The 21,291-nt window shown below is 44.7% G+C and overlaps 1 protein-coding gene across 1 annotated transcript in view; it reads left to right on the top strand.

Moving 5' to 3' along the window:
* Positions 1-1,643, top strand: part of LOC135055141 (glutamate dehydrogenase, mitochondrial) — a 72,658-nt gene extending 71,015 nt beyond the window's left edge. The window contains exon 13 of the mRNA XM_063958833.1: positions 333-1,643. Within this exon, the coding sequence (XP_063814903.1) occupies positions 333-452 (120 nt within the window). The 3' untranslated portion in view covers positions 453-1,643. The remainder of the gene's footprint in view (positions 1-332) is intronic.
* The last annotated feature ends 19,648 nt before the right edge of the window (positions 1,644-21,291 follow it).

The raw sequence follows: 21,291 nt of genomic DNA, 5'->3' as shown, positions 1-21,291 counted from the left end.
GTGGTGGTGGTTTATTTTTTGTTTTTCTTTTGCTTCCATTTTTAATTTTTTAAAATGTTCTTGTAGAGAAGTAAAACAATGGTTAGCAGTAAGGTTATGGTAGCAAAGTAAGTAGCTGCTAGATGACAATAGCAACTGTAACTTTCTGTCATAGTTCTATCTGCCTCCTTTTGCTTTTGCAGTCGCACCACATTTGCAAATGGTAGGATTGCTAATTCTCCTAACTTGTTACTAGCTATACTTGGGACATTGTAATTGACAGACTTCAGATTAGAAGTTTTAGACTCTTTTGAGCAAAGATGAGAAGTTTGTGACACTTGTTTGTATTTCAGCAAATCATGCGCACTGCAATGAAGTACAACCTGGGCTTGGACCTCAGAACTGCTGCCTACGTGAATGCCATTGAGAAAGTATTCAAAGTGTACAATGAGGCTGGCCTGACCTTCACTTAAATGAGTTAACCTGCAGGGTGGTCATCTGATCATCGTTCACCAGAGAAATATCATATACGTTTACATATAACCAAGACTTCTTCAATTGTTTTCCTCCTCATGGCTCATAGAGGACCCTACTTCTGAATGCTTCCGTCCGTTTTCTTTGTTTTATAAGAATTACACCACTGGTGTATACAGAAATCTTAAACACGTAGGAAAGTCATGTGAAGACTACGTTTAGTGGCCTTGCAAAGAGCTTGTTGGCTCACAGTTGGACAGTTGATATGCTCTTGGCATGGTTAGGCTTGCCCTAGGGCTGATCTGCAACCTGAGCATGATCAGGAAAATGGGAGTATATCAAATCATGATTAGTAGCTTTTTGAACCTGCTATCTCCCCCAGCAGTTTCAGTAAAATTTGTATTTTATCAGGCCAACTCCTTCTTTTTTTTTTTTTTTTTTTCTCCTCCTGTGCCATATCGAACTGCAAATTATGTTTTGAATGATCATTTAGATGAAAACCTTCCATAAATACACATTAGAAAATTGGGACAGGCCATGTGTGGAGTGTTTCAGGGGAGTCTTTCAATGACTTGATTGCACATTAACAGCTGCTGGCCTCTTATTCTTTTTAACCTATTGCTGCTGTAATAGATTTTTTTTTTTCCTCTCGTTGTTTCAGACTTAATGATTAGTCCGTTCTGAAATAGTAGTCCCTGTCACACTAAAACACAACAGGTGTTTGTATTTTGTTTTTAACCCTGTACTGAATTCTAGGTATTATGTCTTTGTGGGCTATTGATGCATCTGCCTCCTGCAGCAAATTTATTCTGAGGATAACTGTATAGCAGTTTGAAGCTCTTAGTTTGTTACCACCCTTTTTTTTTTTTTTTTTTTTTTTGTATATAAAGTATTTAGTCTGGTCGCACTGAGAATCTTATTTTACATTTGTAGCCAGCTATAGCCTTTACTTCTCTAAGCGACCAAATCACTCGCTTAAAAAAAAAAAAAATAAGAGTACTTCTCAATCCTTTTTTTTTTTTTTTTTTTTTTTTTTTTTTTTTTATAGCTCTGGGGCCTTTCATTTATCTGAATGATTTTACAATGTACTGCCACTATAGTTCCAAAGATGCTTGTCACAGACTTTAGACTTTTGTATTAGCATGACAGATGAACAAATACTATATATTAAAAGTCCTCCTTTACAGAAATCTTTTTTTTTTTTTTTTCTTAACTGTTACTGTATATTATTATTACTATTTTTTATTTTTTTTTATTTTTTTCAGTCTTCCATCAAAATCTTGCTTATGGGTAAAGTCCTATTCTCAGACAGCCGTTTTTTTAATTACGTACTCTGTAGTAGTGTTTGGTAGGTTCTACCTTTGTGTTGCTTTTTCCTACTTTATGCAGGGCAGCGCACTACTTTGTAGTAGCAGGGAATCTTGGCTGCCAATTCACCGGAGGCATTGCTACTTGGACTGCTTCTAATGCAAACACAATGGAGTACAGATGATGCATGTAGCCAGTGCAGGCATGGGATTCCTGTTGGTTCAAAGGTACAGTATTTACAATGCACTGCACACTGGAATGGAGCTGCTGACCCTTCATACATCTTGAGTATTCAAGCCTTTGCTTGTAAGTATCCTCCAGCATAGAAACTGAGCCTTTTTCCCATCAACAGAATGATGCTTCAGTAGAGTAAGCATTTTGGCTTGTTTTATTGTTGGGTAGTGTCTTATAGTTATTACTTAAGCTTGGTATAGCGACAACCAGGTGTGAAGTAATATGTGGCTATGTGCCGCACGATATAGCGTACATTTGACAAAGTTCCAACAATGAGACAACTAAAGTTGCACCATTCCTGGGAGGTAACCCGCACGAGATAATCATATCCTTATGTAATCAGAGTTGGGGTATCCTTTCTAATATTTCAATAACTCAAATCATGGGAATATTAACATGTTCACAGTGATAAATGCCTAGGGCTCAAATGGTGCAACAAACTGGCTTGGAACAGGATATATTGTCAAATCCCCAAAGATAGGGGGAAGGAAAGAGAAACCAGTTACAATTTTTAGGTGCACACAACCCAACTTAAATAAATATAATTATGAATTTATTTAAAACCCCTATATTAACAAAATGGCTTAAATGCCCATATATCATTATGGTATTCAATATAAGTCAAGTAAATTGTAGTATGTGTACTAAAAAATAAAGATTATAATTAAACTACATGAGGTACTGTGACAGTACTAAAATTATAGACCTACAATTCTGCTAAATATGTCTTACTCTGCAATAGCTATATCTTTAAAGAGAAATGTAGTCCACTGTATTCATGTAATGATCCAAATTAGTTGTTACTAATGTTTCTAAAATGTAGCAATAATTTGCTGCCACTATTGAAAAGCTGGAGGTATATTGTTAGTTTTCAAATAAATGTAAATTTTTCTTCCAGCAACATAATGTGACCTTTCAATGTTGTATAATAGCTGGAGTACCCGGTGTTGGCCAGAATTTTAAAATGTCTAATTAAAAAAATAAGGTTAAATATTAAACACACGGTATAATTAACATTGTAGATGGCAGACTACCCGTGCTTCGCTACGGGATGAGGATGGTAAATTAGAATGATGGTGGTTCGTTAATTTATGTTGGTTGGAGATCTAGTGTATATGCATATCTTGCTTCTCTGACACACTTTGTGTAGTGGCCGGACCCCTTTTTGGTCCTCCAAGTGACCCTGCTCTTCCCACTATACAACTGTCAGTCTGTGGCTTCCTACTGCCTCCATTCCCTTCCTCACATGTGAGTGACCCTGTGTCTTATATCGCGCAGCGCATTATTTATCTCCTGCAATACTCTGCTGCTGATGGTTCATGCTACTTCCACTAATATAACTCGCTGCGTGGGTTTGTGCTACCTGCATTCTCCTCCTCGCATCATGTCACTGGCCCTGGCCCATGCAGCCCTGACATCATGCATGTCCTGATATAATCTGTGCTGCTAGCCCACCTCTAGGAGTGCTAGTGGTGTTTTACCCCCACAGTGTTTATTCCCGGAGTGTAAGTCCTTTGTGTAGCAAGTTCGGTGTACATTGCTCCATGCATTCCAGAGTTATGGTGTCTGCTGAAGAAGTCTGTGCTGCCTCACCCCTAGGAGTGCTTGGGGTGTGTTACCCCCACAGTGTTTGTTCCCAGCTTGTCAGTCATATGTGTAACAAGTTTTTTGTAAATAGGTCCAGGCATTCGGGAGTTATGCCATCTCCTGAAATACTCCGTTGCTGTCCCAGCCCTTGGGGTGTCTTGACACCCACAGAGATTGTAACTTGGATGTGTACAATCTGGAAACAAAGTTTGGCGTAAACTGCTGCAGTCGTTCCAGAGTTATGCTGTCTGCTGAAATACTCAGTGCTGCCTCAGCAGGACAAATTAAGAGTTACTATATATATATATATATATATATATATATATATATATATATATATATATATATAAAAAAAATTGAGTTCATAGGACTGATTGAAATTCCTTATTACTATATTCTAGTCACTTATTGATACACATGTTATGATATCCTATGGTTTAAAAAATAAAAAATAAATTAACATTTGAGACAGGTGGTATATAGCAGCTGAGCCGCTTCTTAACCCTGAATTACTGCCGTCGCTCTGATGTAAATATTAGAGATTGATTAACTTCAATAGGGAAGTTATATTAAATGTATTATGATGCTATTGCAATCCCTTTAATCTCTATACCATGACAGTTTGGGCAGAAGGAAAATAGCCATATAATTGCAGAGTATGCATTCTCATATGCTGCACTGTATTCGAAATAGTAGTTGGCAGTCAGTTTAAGGTGCCCACGTGTGCTGTGTCACCATTACTATGCGCAGGCTACCTATTCGTATTCACCAGGGTGTAGAAAACCAATCATGGTTATTTCATTGTATATGATATCCCATGTTATGCTGCAGCTAGACTGATTCAATCATGTATCAATTTTCCTCATCCAATGATAACTAAATGAAACTCCTGTATAGATTCATAGGTTATAGCAGGGATAGGGAACCTTCGGCTCTTCAGCTGTTGAACTGCACATGCCAGCATGCTTTGCTATTTGGCAATGCTAAAACTGTTGCAGGGCATGCTGGGATGTGTAGTTCAACAGCTGGAGGGCTGTAGGCTCCCCAGCCCTGGGTTATAGGTTCATGATAAACCATTACATATATACACACATAATAAAGAGGAAATACATCGCTATAAACCGATGCGCATTTAGCGCCAATAGGCTTCCTCAGCGCGCTATAGTGCCCTGAGGAAGCCTATTGGAGTGAAATGTGCATTGGTTTATAGTGTCAGTGTGACATTTTAATACTTATAAAGTGTGAGTTGGGGTATGCTTCTCTACATGCATATAGTAATGCACCTGGGGACACACGGATGTATCCTTTTTCCCATATGAAAGATTTATTTTTATTTTATAAATTTTTCCTTTTGTTAAATGAGTACAGTACGCCTCACTAGACTTGAGAATTCCTAGCAATAGAGACTAACAATCCACGGGGACACAGACAACTTTTGGACTTTTCTATACTTGCTTAGATGTACTTCACCAGGCCTGGCCAACCTGTGGCTCTCCAGCTTGTTGTAAAACTACACATACCAGCATGCACTACCACAGTTATTGAATTCCCTAAAGGCAAACTTGAGACAGGGCATGCTGGGACTTGTTGTGAAACTACATCTGGAGAGCCACAGGTTGGCCAGGCCTGTACTACACCATGATGTGTTCTATTTCTGTTTTCATATTGAGCACGTAAAGGAACACCAAGACTTTTGGAGGAGAAGATTGTGAATCTTAAAGGACACTTAAATACATGTTTCTCAGCAGTGGTTAAGGTAGAGTATGGTGAGAACATTTATTTTTAGGGCAGTGTGTCCCAACCTTGGTCCTCAAGGCACACTAACGGTGCCGGTTTTAGTGATATCCATGATTGAGCACAGATGGTTAAATCAAAATATTGGTGGTACTAATTTAGTCACTTGTGCTCATGTATGGTTATCTTTAAAACGTAGACTGTTAGTGCACCTTGGTGACTGTGGTTGGGAAGCCATGCTTTTAGGGTATAGAGTTTAACCTTGCATTTGGATATTGAAGGGGAAAACAAATTTCCAGGCAGAATTAGCGTAAGAACCAAGAGATTGTGCACAAATTTTATGGTTTTTGTGCGGCTGCCTTGGAGTTTGTCAGCAATATTAAATAGTGGAAGGTCAGCTGTATCTCTGCAGTATGGCAGAAGCAGACTTTGCCTCTTCGTACTTTCTTTAGATGTTTAAAAGGATAGAGTTAGAGGCCAGTATCCAGAGGCGGATTGGCCACAGGGTTTACAGGGAAGATTCCTGATGGACCGACGTACCCGCGGGGCCTGTTTTGTTTGAGGACGTGGTCCTTTTTATAGACAATGAATAAGCTGCAAAATAATTTGCATATATGAAAATCACTTTGCCACTTGGCTTGTGATTGCAGATGATCTAGTGTATGCTCTGTCTGCCTACATGGCTGACATATAAGATTGAGTGAATAGGGATTGGGATACGGTTGGTGTAATAAGCAAGAAAATGTTTCTAAAGAATTTTATATAGGTTCCTAAATTCTGAAGGTGTCATATAATGTGCTCAGTTAAATTTTATTACTTTTTAACTTCCCCCTTGATGCTGGCATGCCCACTATCTGGGGGGGAAGGGGGGGGAGGTTGCTGCTGGCTAGACCTTACACCTCTGGTGCTGCCCATGTGGGGCCACTAGTACAAATTTTTCCAGGGCTGCTTTTTGTTCCTAATCCGCCCCTGCCAGTTTCCCAATATGGCAGACCATGCCAGATTGGTCTGGCAGCTTAGTCCTTTGCCAATATTTTAGAAGATAGTCATTGAGACATATAGTACTATGGTGAGTCTTTTATGCTTGTTGAAGGAATACTTCTAGCTTTAGCTGCGTAGGTTATTATAAGCTGGTACATTTTAAAAGATCTGCAGATGTGGTTTTCACTTGTGATACTGAGAACCTGCACTGTTAGGGGTCCCCGCAGGCTGGAGTTAAGAAAACACTGTTAACCACTTGTCTGGCACACGTATGGGATCCAACAGCAGCCAGGTGTGCATTACCTAGCCAGGTTATATGCCAAACATCTGGCACTACTTGCGGCTTCCTCTGCATCTTATGCACGAGTGCAGAATGGATTTCTTCCTGCTGCAGCCCCCTGGGAGTGATGTTGCAGTCTGTCACCGCCAACATCACTCCTGAAATTGCACTCCCGAATGCTGTCGCAGCAGCATTCTGGGGCGCATGCGCCTAAACTAAGAGTGAGCATGACTATGCTGATTGCTCCATGTGCAGAGATCAGCTGGGGGGGACTGATCAATCCCTCCTGACCCACGCTCTGCTATATGGTGAGGGGTGTGTTGTGTAACATTGGTCATCTTTTGGCACTGGATGTTGGTAGGGGGTGGGATTGCTACCCAACAAAATTTTTGTTTTATTTCTTTTGACTTGAGGGGTGGATAGATAAAATATATTTTCTCTCTAATAAAAAAATGGTGGGCATTTTTTTTTCCACTAGATGGGAAGTAATTTTGGACACTGGATTTTTTTTTTTTCTTTCATCCACTAGGGGACACTGGAGTCCTATACAGTAGGGGTGTGAAGCTTGCAACCGGAGGTGTGGCACAATCTAAAATTAGCATTGTCTGCACAGCCAGCTCCTCCCCCTTCACATCCCTCCTCCCTCAGTTTAAAAAATTGTGCTGGAGGTACAGCACGTGGAGCACTGAGCTCCTGATTAAAATTAAACTAATACTTGTGCTGCGCTGACCTAATAAAGTGAGGCAAAGCCTACTTTTTTCTGAGAGACAAAGATCCCTTTTGAAGGGACCTGCATCTCTCAACAAGAGATCCTCTCCAAATCCAAAGGTTTCAAGTGAGTACTGGTGATATAAAGGGCCCAAGTATTGGTAGGGGATATTTATTTATTTTTTAGACTTTGATTATTTAATGTTCTTATGTAAGCGTAGCTATACTTAAATTAATAGTGTGAAATCCCCCGCAGTAACTCGGCGCGCTGGGACCAGCGGTCAAGCATGGTGCTCTGCGGAGTGTCTCCCCCCTATAGGTTAGAGAGAGGTGCCGCTACGGGACCTGGTGTGAGTGGTCCTGGCGTGCGCAGATCAGCCAGTTGGGGACGGAGTGTAGAACACTGAGGCGCCACTACGGGACCTGGTGAGAGTAGTCCCGGCTCGCCAGCCGGCGGGGAGAGATGCTGCAGTGATTTAGTACCACGCGGCTGAGGAGATTCCCTTAGCCGCGTAAGGGGGTAATTGAGGGTGCACAGCACAGAAACCAGTGCGGAAGGGCTTTGGTTGTATAGAGATATGCAATAACTACCTGGGGCATTGATTAAATAGGTGTTGAAAATAATTCAGTGGTGGCCATCTTAATAATTCCATACAGGCGCCAAATCTGAGGGGTATGGGTGAGCCCTCCCCCTTTTATCAGTTAATAAAATCCCTCTTCCATCTTATTAGTTAAGTAACAGCTTCCTCTGCTGGTAAAACGTTGTATGTTCAGTACTAGGGAGTGTCTCCTGAAAAATAATTATTTATATTTTCAAAGGAATGCTATTGCAAAGATCCTGACAAAAATACATGGAAGCAAGCGGATACCAACTCTAACATAGTAGCTGATTTACGGTTGGAGTGAGGGTTGCGAGTCGGCTGGTGTTTCATTTTTTTTTAATTAAATGTTTATTTTGTCCTGCTCCTTTTCTATCTAAAGAAGGGAAAAATTAATTCCAGCTGGATCCGATACCTTTGCTTCCGTCATCTCCATCTTTCTCTTCCTAGTTTAAAGGGTGAAAGCGCTGTGTAGTACCCTGGTAAAGGGGTTAAACAACATGTCTAAAGCATCAACCAGGAACTCAAGGACCTTTTATGTTTGTACGAAATGTAACAAGAAGAGCACGCGGGTTGGCAGCTTCGGGGTGTGCGACTCCTGCTTAGACATGGACGCTCCACCTGGGAACAGTGCTCTCGCTAGGTCAGGGGAAGACTACCTAGCAAATAGAATCTCCAAGGAGATGGCAGAATCACGCAAGCGGCAATCTGAATGGGCTGCGGGATTCTCTTAAGACGATGGAGGAATTTCATCAAGTTAACACTGCCCGCACAGGCAGAAATGAATGTGCGCAAGGCTGTTAAAAGACCTCTTCCTCCTAATTCCTGTATAATAGGAAGAGGGTCTTCTCATTGATACAGAGGACGGTGAGTTAATTGAATCTAACCTAGACGCCAATTTTCCAGAAGAGGACATGGCAATCTCAGGTCTTGAGTCTTTAATTGAAGCGGTGAAGGAGATCCTGCACTTTAAGGTAGAAGTAAAGGAGCCGGAAGAATTAAAATTGTTCGAATCCCAAAAGCTGCGTTCAGCAGTGTTTCCCATTCCTAAATCCCTCCAATCTCAAATGGAGGAGGCTTGGAAACAACCTCACAAACGCTTTGCATTTCCAAAGAGGTTTCAAGTAACGTATCCCCTACCTAAGGAGGTGTAATGGATAAGAGGGAGAATCCTCCAGTAGTGGATGCTTCCCTAGGAAGGTTAAAACAATCTTACCAATACCTAATGTAACGACTTTAAAGGACGCTTCAGATCGTCAGGTCGACACAGCTTTAAAGTCAATTTTCATTGCAGCAGCTGCAGCACAGAGACCTGCGATCGTCTGTGCTTGGGTCAACAAGGCCATTGGAGCATGGTCTGGTCGTATTGTACAGGCTATTGAGAAGGAAAATAGCTTGGAAGAAATTACCCAACTGGCGGAACACATTCGAGAATCTGCTTCGTACTTGTGTCAGGCCTCAAAGGATATTAGCACATGTCTCCGCATCAGCCATATCGGCTAGACTGATTTTATGGCTCCGAGAATGGCAAGGAGACTTTGACACAAAGCAGGCGGTAGAATCCATCCCCTTTGGGGGTGAGATGCTTTTTGGTTCAGAATTGGACAAGTGGATTTCGCAGGCTACAGCAGGGAAATCCACCTTTTTTACCTACTCCTTATACGAGAGCCGCTCCACAGGCTAGGAGAGGTTATTCGGGACCAGCGTTTCAATAATTTAGATCGCTGTCCTTTTGTGCGCGAGGAAGAGGTTTCGGTACACAAGCGCGTGGAGCCAGAGGTAGAGGCTGTTCACAGACTAATACCAGAAAGCAGGGTAAACCTGCTGACAAAACCGTTGCATGACGGTCTTCCAGCTCACCTGGGGTCCCCCTGCGTGGGCGCGCGTCTGGAAGGTTTTCGGGACATCTGTGCCAAATCCTCACCAGTACTTTGGATAAACAACATAGGGGTATATGCAATTGCGGTCGAATTCTGGCTGGAATGCGACAGTTCTTAAAGTCGACAGTCAGACACCCTCCCGCCGGGACCCGAATTCGACATATTCAATAAAAAACGGATTCGACAGTCCCGCTGTCGAAAAACGGATCAATTGACTATAGTGTGCATCCTGGATTCGACTTCATGGACAGCACAAAAGTGTGTAAAAAAAAAAAAAAAAAATCCTGGAAAAAAAAAAAGCGTGGGTTCCTCCTCCTAAGCATAACCAGCTTCGGGCTCTTTGAGCCAGTCCTGGTTGTAAAAATACGGGGGGAAAAATGACTGGATCCCCTGTATTTTCACAACCAGCACCGGGCTCTGCGTCCGGTCCTGGTGCAAAAAATACGGGGGACAAAAGACGTAGGGGTCCCCTGTATTTTTCACACAGCACCAGGCTCCACTTGCTGGGGAGATAATGCCACAGCCGGGGAACACTTTATATTTTTTTTTTATACCGGTCCCTGCGGCCGTGGCATTAAATCCCCAACTAGTCACCCTTGGCCAGGGTACCCTGGAGGAGAGGGGACCTCTTAAATCAAGGGGTCCCCCCCTCCAGCCACCCAAGGGCCAGGATGAAGCCCGAGGCTGTCTTCCCCCCCCCCCCCCCCCCCCATCCAAGGGCTACGGGCTACTTGGAGAACCACAAGTACCAGCATGCGGGGGGAAAACGGGCCCGCTGGTACCTGTAGTTCTACTGCAAAAAAAATACCCAAATAAAAACAGTACACGCACACCGTGATAGTAAAACTTTACATGCACGCCGACACACATACTTACCTATGTTGACACGCCGACTCTGTCCCCTTCTCCATGTAGAATCCATGGGGTACCTGAAAATAAAATTATACTCCAAAATCCAGTGTGGATCTGTCCTCTTCTTGTTTGTAATCCACGTACTTGGCAAAATAATAAAACGCAAAACCCGGACCACGCACTGAAAGGGGGGACTCCTTTCCCCGAATGCCAGGACCCCCCGTGACTGCTGTCACAGAGGGTCCCTTCAGCCAATCGGGGAGCGGCACGTTGTGGCACACTCCTGATTTGGCTGTGTGCGTCTGAGCTGTCAGACCGTGCATAGCACTATGCCGCTCCATTATATTCAATGGTGGGAACTTTGCGTCAGCGGTTGACCGCGAGTAACCTCACCGCTGACCGCAAAGTTCCCACCATTGAATATAATAAAGCGGCATAGTGCTATGTGCCGTCTGACAGCTCAGACGCGCACAGCCAAGCAGGAGTGGCGCTCCCTGATTGGCTGAAGGGACCCTCTGTGACAGCAGTCACGGGGGGGTCCCGGCATTCGGGGAAAGGGGTCCCCTGTGTAAACAGGGGGCCCCTTTCAGTGTGTGGTCCGGGACAGCCTCGGCCTTCACCCCTGGCCCTTGGGTGGCTGGAGGGGGGGGCCCTCTTGATTTAAGGGGTCCCCACTCCTCCAGGGTACCCCAGCCACGGGTGACTAGTTGGTGATTTAATGCCACGGCTACAGGGACCGGTATAAAAGTATCCCCCGGCTGTGGCATTCTCTCCAGCTAGTGGAGCCTGGTGCTGGTGTGAAAAATACAGGGGATCCCTACGTCTTTTGTCCACCGTATTTTTTGCGACCGGACGCAGAGCCCGGTGCTGATTGTGAAGATACGGGGGATCCCCTCATTCCCCCCCCCCCCCCCGTATTTTTACAACCAGGACTGGCTCAAAGAGCCCGAAGCTGGTTATGCTTAGGAGGGGGGACCCCACGCATTTTTTTTCAGGATTTTTAACATTCCCACCGAAAAACATGCTCTGATCTCGCCATACTTTTTTAGTTGGGTAAAAAAAAAATATATATATATTCTTTTAAAAAATATATCGATAATACTCGTGGCTCCTAATAGACAAACCAAGTACATAATCCCTTCTAATATAAATAGATATGCTATTAGCAATAAAAAAAAAACATGTTTTTGAAAAAAACATTATTAGATCCCTCCTGCAAACTGAGGCGGACTGAAATTGATGAAATGACTGTTGAAAAGCACTGTTGTTGAATCGACATTCTTCAATTGAATATACTTTTGTCGAAAAGCCGCATTTTTTACCATTGCAGACATGTTGAATTTGACTACTATCGAATTTGAAACGGCAGGTTTTTTTTGTCAAAGTACTGTATTGCATTGTCTAATCTATTTTTTTATTTTTATTTTTTTGTCAAATGCCCCGTTTTTCGACATTTGCGGCAATTCGACCGTATTGCATATGGCCCATAATCTTCCAGGGGTACAAACTGGATTTTCAACAGACCTCAGTCCGTTTTTTTTACAACGGGATTGCCTCGTTGCCCTCAGAAACCAAAAGCCCTACTGATCGCGATCCAAAAGTTGCTACAGTCAGAAGTCATTATTCCAGTTCCCGCCTCTCAAAGAGGAACGGGGTTCTATTCCAATCTTTTTGTCGTGCCAAAGCCGGATGGGACGGTCAGACCGATACTCAATTTAAAAGCTTTAAACCAGGTTCTATGGGTTTACAAATTCAAGATGGAATAAATTCAGTCGGTCATTGCAGGTTTGGAACAAGACGAGTTCATGGTATACATGGACATAAAGGATCCATACCTGCATATCCCAATTTGGACACCTCACCAGGCTTACTTGAGGTTTGCACTGGTGAAGGATCACTACCAATTCAGAGCCCTACCATTTGGTCTATCGTCAGCCCCGAGAATCTTTACGAAGATCATGGCGATAATGGTTGCAGGATTGAGACTGTTGGGGGGGGTCACGATAATACCTAGACTATCTACTGATGAAGGCTTCCTCTCAGGAACAGCTGATAAAGGATGCTCGGACGTCTCATCAATTTCTCATTCGACATGGGTAGATTGTGAACTTCCAGAAATCCAATCTCATGCCAACGCAACGGATTCAATTCCTCTGTCTTATCTTGGACACGTTACAATTGAGAGTCTTCCTACCAGAGAACATGATCCAGGACCTACAGAGGCTAGTGGCTCAGGTACTACGGACACAGACTGTTTTTTCTCTACACCTCTGTGTGCAACTTCTCGGGAAGATGGTGGCGTTGTTCGAAGCTCTACAGTACGGCAGAGTTCATTCCCGACCATTCCAGATGACCCTCATTGCTCAGGGAGCAGGTTCGCACTGGCTTCTACATCGAAGAATCTGACTTTCACCACGCATAAGAACCTCCTTGATTTGGTGGTCGTTGCACAAGAATCTCGCAGCAGGCAAGAGATTCGGCATTTGGGATTGGAGGATCCTGACAATGGACGCCAGTCTCAGAGGTTGGGGTGCCATCCTAGACGAACATCATCCGTTTTAGGACAGATGGACGTTACAGGAGAGTAGACTACCCATAAACATTATAGAACTGAGAGCTGTATACAATGCACTTCTCTTAGCCGAAGACCTAGTCATGGGTCAACACAACACAACACTTTAAGATAGTTGGACAATGTCACGACGGCGGCTTACATAAACCGTCAGGGAAGAACAAAGAGCAGGATGGTGTTAAAGGAAGCCACAAAGATCTTGTTGTAGGCAGAAAGGCGAAATGTCATCCTCGCGGCAGTGTTCATTCCAGGTGTGGAGAACTGGGAAGTGGATTATCTCAGTCACCAGGACATGGATCCGGGAGAGTGGTGCCTACAGATGGGTCCACTGTTATCTTGGCTAGTTTGCTGCGCCTAGGCACAACATGGTTTATTAACATAAACTCTTCATCTATTGTTTTCAGCTGCAATACAATACAGAGAACAATACAGCAGGGGATTAAGTACGACTGCCCAGTCTCTGTTAATCCTGTTAAAGGTCAAGATAAACATGGACCCATCTGTACATCCACAGATTTTCGACATGGTGGTAAGGAGAAGGGGTCTACCTCAAGTGGACCTGCTTGCGTCTCGGCAAAACCATCAGCTGCCCAGATGTGTCCAGGACATGAGATCCAGCAGCAGCAGGAGTGGATGCATTAACACTTCCTTGGTGTTACAGGAGGGTTTACATTTTTCCACCCTTCCCCCCTCATACCCAGGGTCCTGAAAAGGTTGAAACGAGAGTGTGGGTGATTTCTAATCGCACCAGATTGGCCCTGCAAGAGTTGGTATTCAGACCTGCGAGGGTTACTAGCGGAAGATCCTTGGCGGTTACCTCAGAGAGAGGATCTGCTGTCTCAGGGACCGTTCCACCAATCAAACCTGAACAGGCCGTGTTAAACGGCGTGGCTATTGAAACCCGGATCTTAAGGAACAGGAATACCATGAATGGCTATTCCTACGATGATTGCTGGTAACAGCCATGCACTACTACAGGATTTGGAAGAGGTACATGGACTGGTGTCAAGAACGTGGGTGGAATTCGGCGAACTTCCACTTATCCAGACTACTCTTCCTTTAGGCCGGTCTAGATATAGGACTGAGGCTGGGCTCTCTGAAGGTTCAAATTTCGGCTCTCTCCATCCTATTTCAACAGCGGTTAGCATCCTTGCCAGAGGTTCAAACCTTTTTACAGGGGGTTCTGAGGATACAGCCCCCTTTTCGTTGTCCTACTGCACCATGGGACTTAAATTTGGTGTTGAACTTTTTTGCCTTGGCTTCGGCCAGGCGGATTTCTGAGTTAGGAGACGATCGTGTAAGAGCCCCTTTTTAACTTTTCAGATTTCCTGCCTAAGGTTGTTTAGGGTTTTCATGTTCGCCTCCCCCAGCGGTGCTGTGTACTCCAGTGTCCCTGGTTGCCGGGTACTTAAAGTGGCGGCTCCGGTTCTCTCCGTCAGGCACACACACCATCCGCAGCTCTCTGATATCACGTGGCCGCACTCTGCGGAGGTAAGAGGGTCTCCTAGGCGGGACCTGCTGGAAATCACGTTCCGATGTGCGAGGGGGGCAGCGAGTGCTGGCATGGACACTGGCAGTACAGGGACTCCACTGGACCACAAGGGCAGGGGCACAGGTCTGTTTAGCTGAAAAACTGTTTACATTTGGCCCACAGTACCTGGTGGTGAAGTCTAATAAGGGGATAAGGCTCTGACCTCTAGCCCCAGGGTGACATTAAGAGTAAATCTTCCCGCCCTGGAGCTGCATCTCACTCCCTGTCAGCGTTTGGGCACCATCTTCACATGCTGAGCTGATCCTGGGACTGTTTGGGCAAAACCTCCTCTGTAAAGCCACCTGCATGTCAGCGCTGTTCATTTTACAGGACACTTAAGTATTCTACATGTCTGACAGTGTTATTTAAGAAACCGTGCATTGCTTCAGGGTTATGTAGTACAAGTACCCTGTGATATACATCCAGTCTTTACTGGGCATTGATATATCAATTGATCTGTATAGCTTTTCTTAGTGTTACTTTAGTATTGCTAGTCCAGTGCAGTTTTATTGCTTGTCATAATTTCTGCATTGTACATGTGACTGTGTGTGCATATAGCTGCTGCGTGATTTCCATTCCGTGTATTTCACTCAGATTGCTATCCCTATATTCTGTACCCTGAGGGGGTAGAAGTGTGTCGGGGTTATTATTTAATATAGGTAGTTCACAGGATATACTTTGTGAATTTTTCTCTGATTTTTTCAGTCACCGTATACCTCTTGAATCCTCTGTGCTATCACACTGCACAGGGGCTTCTTGGTCAGGTATTATACTGCTGTTATTGTACTGTGTTGCTCGTGGTTCACACTTTCATATTATGTCAGCTTCAAGGGTCGACGAGTCTTTGGCTGATCCCACAATGTGTGGTGGTGACGTTACAGACGCAATAGAGGAAAATATAGCAGTGGAAGGTTCAGGTACTGGGGGTTCTTTTCCCCCCAGTAGGCCCGTAGCAACAGGGGTCCATAATGACCTATCTTGGGCTACTTTCTCCTCTACTGAATACGCTGGTAACTAGACTTGCGCCCCCTATGTGACCTCACGTGCCGGTACATGGGCAGATCTCCTGTCCACTTAGAGCAATTTAAATCACTCACTGAACAAACAAAAACCTAACCCTCAACCGCCTAAGACCAAGGGGTCCTCTAAGCGGGCCATAACTTCCTCACCATCCACCCATGTTCCAGACACTTCGTCTGATGAAGATGGCGTATATACTGACCCCTCAGACACTGATCCAGATGCTTCTGATGGGGAATCTGTTTCCCAGGTGGATATTCCTGACTTATTGGAGGATATCGGGCTGATTCTCCAAATTGATGATGACCCAGAGCCTCTTGTTACCTCTAAGAACCAGACAGATTTAAACATCCAGAAGGTTGTTAAACCAGTTTTACCTCATTCTGACCATTTAGTTATTATACGTCAGGAATCCTGGGAAAATCCAGGGAAGATATTCACACCTCACAAGAAGATGCTGGCTCGCTATCCCCTCGCTGCAGAGCTAAGTAATAATTGGGAAACACCCCAGCCGGTGGATTCACAAGTGGCGCGGCTGGTGGTGTCCTCTGCTCTGCCTGTAACTACCGTCACCTCTCTAAAAGAACCGATGGATAAGCGTGTGGAGGGTTGCTTAAAAGTGATTTTACATCCTCGCAGGAGCTGTGCATTGGCCCACTAATGCAGTTATTTGGGTTGTGGAAGCTATTGAAGCGTGGGCTCAGGAGGTGGAAGCAGAGCTGCCTTCCAACTTTTCTGCTAATGCTAGACAATGTCTCTCGTATATTGTCACAGCATCCCATTACATTAAGGAGGTGGCTTCTGATACCAGTATTCTGGCAGCCAAGGCTTCTACTACGTCCATTTTGGCTCGCTGAATTCTCTGGTTACGATCCTGGTCTGTGGATCTGGATTCTAAGAAAACCCTGGAGGTACTCCCTTTTAAGGGAGATGTTCTTTTTGGAGATGATCTCAACAAGATTGTGGCTTATTTAGCTTCCGCTAAGACTGCGTGTCTACCTAGTACTGCTCCTTCGGTCCCGAAGCTTAAGAGTACTTCCTTTTGTTCCTTTCGTCCTCAAGGTAAAACAAAAGGTCAGGCGTACCCAAAACAGGCTCGCACTTCCAAAACCGCTAAACCTAAATGTGCCTGGCATGCCCATCAGCCTGCTTCGAAATCAGACACGTCTACTGCATGACTGGACGGGCCTCCCCCATGGCGATCCCAGGGTGGGAGGCCGACTTCTAAAGTTTACCTAGGAATATACCTAGACTGACTTCTGACACCTGGGTATGGGAAGTCGTCGCTCACGGATACGCCATATCCTTTAAGAATCGTCACCCTCATCAATTTTGCATGACTGACTTCCCTTCGGATCAGGTGAAGGCAAAACTCTTCATTTGGTGGTACAATCTCTCCTGGATACAGGAGTGGCAGTACCAGTGCCTCTGGCTCAGAGAGGCAAGGGGTACTATTCACCACTGTTCCTAATCCTGAAACCGAATGGTTCCCCCTGGCCAATTCTCAACCTCAAGTCCTTGAACAAATTTGTGAGAGTCTCCAAGGCGCTCTATTCTGGCCTTTGAGCCCGGGGACTATATGGTCTCCCTGGACGTACAGGATGCTTAACTACATATACCTATTGCAGTGTCGCATCAGCAATACCTGCGATTTGCTATATGCAACCTCCATTATCAATTTCAGGCTTTACCTTTTTGGTTTGACCACGGCTGCTAGAGTCTTCACAAAGGTCATGGCGGTAATGACAGCTTCACTCCACCGTCGGGACCCTACTGTATCTAGACTACTTGCTGATCCTGGCGAATTCCCCAGAAATTCTCCGTCTGGATCTGACTGTCCAGTTTCTGCAAGCCCACGGGTAACTCATCAACTGGAAGAAATTCTCCTTGGTCCCTGCTCAGAGCATGGCGCACCTGGGTGCGTTGTTGGACACTCACAACCAGCAGTTGTTCTTGTCTCAGAAGGTCCTGAACCTTCAGGACAGAATTTGATGCTTCCTCTTTCCGCAAGTCTCTGTACAATCAGCGATGCACGTACTAGATCTCATGGTGTCTGCTTTCGACATGGTGGAGTACTCAATTTCATTCCCGCCCTCTGCAGAAGATGATTCTTGCCAAGAGGGACGGCCTGCCTCACCGGATCAGGTCTCGCATGATCTCATTGTCTCCAGAGGTACATCTGTCACTGAACTGGTGGCTCCAGGACCAATGATTGAGCAAGGGTCGTCCCTTCTGGATCTCCCACTGGGTCCTTCTGATGACTGATGCCAATCTGAGGAGTTGGGGCACTGTGTTGGAGCAACACTCCCTTCAGGGTTGGTGGACCAAGGAGGAGTCTCTCCTCCTGATTAAACATTCTGGAATTGTGGGCAGTGTTCAATGCTCTGAACCTGGCCCAGCATCTGATACAGAACAGGCCTGTTCAAGTACAGTCTGACAATGCCACCCTGGTGGCGTACATAAGTCATCAAGGTGGCACTCTAAGTTGCATGGCAATGATGGAAATGTTGAAAATTCTTCAGTGGGCGTAACGTCATCTGCCAGCTATATCGGCAGTGTTCATCCTGGGGCTCCTCAACTGGGAAGCGGACTTCCTCAATCGTCAGGATGTACACACTGGAGAGTGGAGACTCCATCCAGAAGTATTTCAACTCCTAGTGGACAAGTGGCGCCTACCAGACGTAGACCTGATGGAGCTCGACACAATCACAAGGTTCCGGTCTTCGAAGCAAGGACAAGGGATCCTCAAGCAGCATTCGTGGACGTACTGGCAATTCCATGGAACTTTCAGCTGCCGTACGTTTTCCCTCCGGTGTCACTTCTGGCCAGTGTGATAAGGAAGTTCAAGCAAGAAGGAGGAATCCTGCTTCTGATCGCTCCAGCGTGGCCTAGACGGCATTGGTTCTCAGACCTACAGGGTCTCTCGATAGATTGTCCTCTTCTACTTCCACAACACCCAGACCTCCTCGTTCAGGGCCCTTGTGTATACCAGGATTTGGCCCTGCTGGCTCTGACAGCGTGGCTCTTGAAGCTTCCGTTCTGAGGGCTAAAGTATTCTGAGGCGATCATTCAAACAATGTTGAAGGCCCGTAAACTGGCTTCTGCTCGGATTTATCATAGGGTCTGGAATTCTTACTTTGCTTGGTGCGCAGCTAATGACTATGACGCTTACAAGTTTAGTACGGCCAAACTTTTGGCCTTCCTACAACGGGGCCTGGACTTGGACCTTTTGGCCTCCATCAAGGTTCATATTTCTGCCTTGTCGGTGTGGTTTCAGAGAATATTTGCGACTTTCTGAGGATCATACATTCACTCAGGGTGTGTTACAGATTAAACCTCCCGATGTCTCGCTTGTGGCTCCTTGGGATTTGTCAGTGGTGGTTCTGGAGGCTTTGCAGGAGTCTACGTTTAAACCTCATGAGTCTGTGGACCTTAAGTGGCTTTCTCTTAAGGTTTTGTTTCTGCTGGCTATTGCCTCTGCTAGACAGGTTTCAGACTTGGGTCACTTATCCTGTTGGTCTTCCTTTCTGATTTTTCACTGTGACTGGGCAGTCCTTTGGACAAGCCCTGGTTATCTACCTAAGGTGGTGTCGCCTTTCCACCTTAACCAGGAGATTGTGGTTTCGGCCTTTATCTATCCTGAATTGTCATCCAAAGAGCGGTCTTTGAATGTGGTACTGGCTGTCCGTATCTATGTGAAGAGGACAGCTTCCATTTGGAAGTCTGATTCTCTCTTGTGCTTTTTTTGGTTTTCACAAACGTGGCTGGCCTGCGAATAAGCAGACCCTGGGCAGATGGATTAGAATGGTGATTGCACAAGCTTATGTAAAGGCTGGTTTTCCAGCTCCTGCTCCCATCAAAGCCTATTCGACTCGGTCTATTGGACCTTCTTGGGCAGCACGCCGTGGTGCGACCCTTGAACAATTGTGCAAGGTGGCTACATGGTCCTCGGTGAACACGTTCATAAGGTTCTATGCCTTCGATATTTCCGCCTCCCAGGATGCTTCCTTTGGACGCCAGGTTCTTGTGCCCGCTACAGTGCGTTCTCTCCCATGAGGAACTGCTTTAGGACATCTCCGATGTTATTCCCTGTGGAACCTAGTGTACCCTGCTGCAGAAAAGGAGATTTATGGTAAGAACTTACCGTTAAATTTTTCTGCGAGGTACACTGGGTTCTACAGGGTACCCACCCTGACGCATATAGCTTCTTTGCGTTTGTATGGCATTAGCCGCGGATACCGTCTCCTGTCGTGAGAATGTGGTGTATGTGGCTACTAACTGTTGTCGTGTCTTTTGTCTGCTACTGCATTGGACTGGTTAATGAAACTGAGCTCCTGTGCACGGAGGCGGGGTTATAGAAGAGGCGGCGCTGAGCATCTTGAACAGCCTGTTGGTGTCTCAGATCAAGATCCTACTCTACACCCCGATGTTATTCCATGTGGAACCCAGTGTACCTCGCAGAAAGAGATTAAACAACGGTAAGTTCTTACCATAAGTCTCCTTTTTCTGAGTTTGTTGTTTTTCTAGGGGAAAAAAAATTTGTGTAAGTGGAAATAATCCAAGTATAATTTCCAAAAGCACATCTGTTTCCATATTTATAGTGAAAAAAATTCACATCCGATGTTCCTCAGATTCCATATTCTGGGCATTGATGGCCAATTTAGTTACCTGCCTCTTATGTTTGCAACTGCACCAAGGACATTCGCAAAGATGCTTGTAACCCATATAGCAGTGATGTAACAACAAACTGGCCAAATCTAGATGATCTCCTAATTGGTGGAAAATGGATGAAAATGGTGCAGGCCAAAGTAGGTCATGTATTTAACCAGCATCATCACTCATAATTTATATTGAGGTATAAAGTGATCCGCTACAATAACAAACTCACTGAAAAGATACAAAAAGGATGGGTCTTTGTTGGCTATGTCCTCATGGACAGTGTCGCATAAGACAACACGGACTTTGTTTATTGACTGTCCTCATGGACAACATGTCACATACAGTGAGTTTTTATCAAATAGCAGCCCCAAGAAAAACAATGTTTTGAGGGGGTGGTGGGTGTTTCATGCCTTCTAGAGTACCTGTTGCCTATAGCAACCAATTGGCTTGTTAGCTAGCATTTATGAAGTACAATCTATAAAATATGTAGAAGCTGGCTGCCATGGACAACTTGATCCATTTCTCCAGTTTTAACAAGTCTTGCTCCATATCCTTCTAAAGTCAGGTTTTGTGTCATTACATTTTTTTTTTAAATATTTTATTAGGCAGATGAGATACAGTACAGGAAATGATGGCAACAGTATGCAAAAGAATTCCAGCGAAATCGGTAAACTACAATGAATACTCCAATAGGGGAAATCAGAAACTCAGAACATAAAATTCCTGAAAACATACATATTTATAAACCAAAAACCAGGTCTCACAGAATCACAATTGAAATAATTAGTTCTCCCTGTGGACCTTTTAAAATGTGTCAGTGAGTAATTAATACACCTGTGCACCTGCTGGGTTACCTGCAAAACATGCACTGTGTGGGGTCCTGAGGACTGAGT

The sequence above is a fragment of the Pseudophryne corroboree genome, chromosome 3 (assembly GCF_028390025.1).
Source record: "Pseudophryne corroboree isolate aPseCor3 chromosome 3, aPseCor3.hap2, whole genome shotgun sequence".
Taxonomy (NCBI): domain Eukaryota; kingdom Metazoa; phylum Chordata; class Amphibia; order Anura; family Myobatrachidae; genus Pseudophryne; species Pseudophryne corroboree.
The sequence above is the reverse complement of the archived record's forward strand: the minus strand, read 5'-3'. Positions and strand labels throughout refer to the sequence as shown.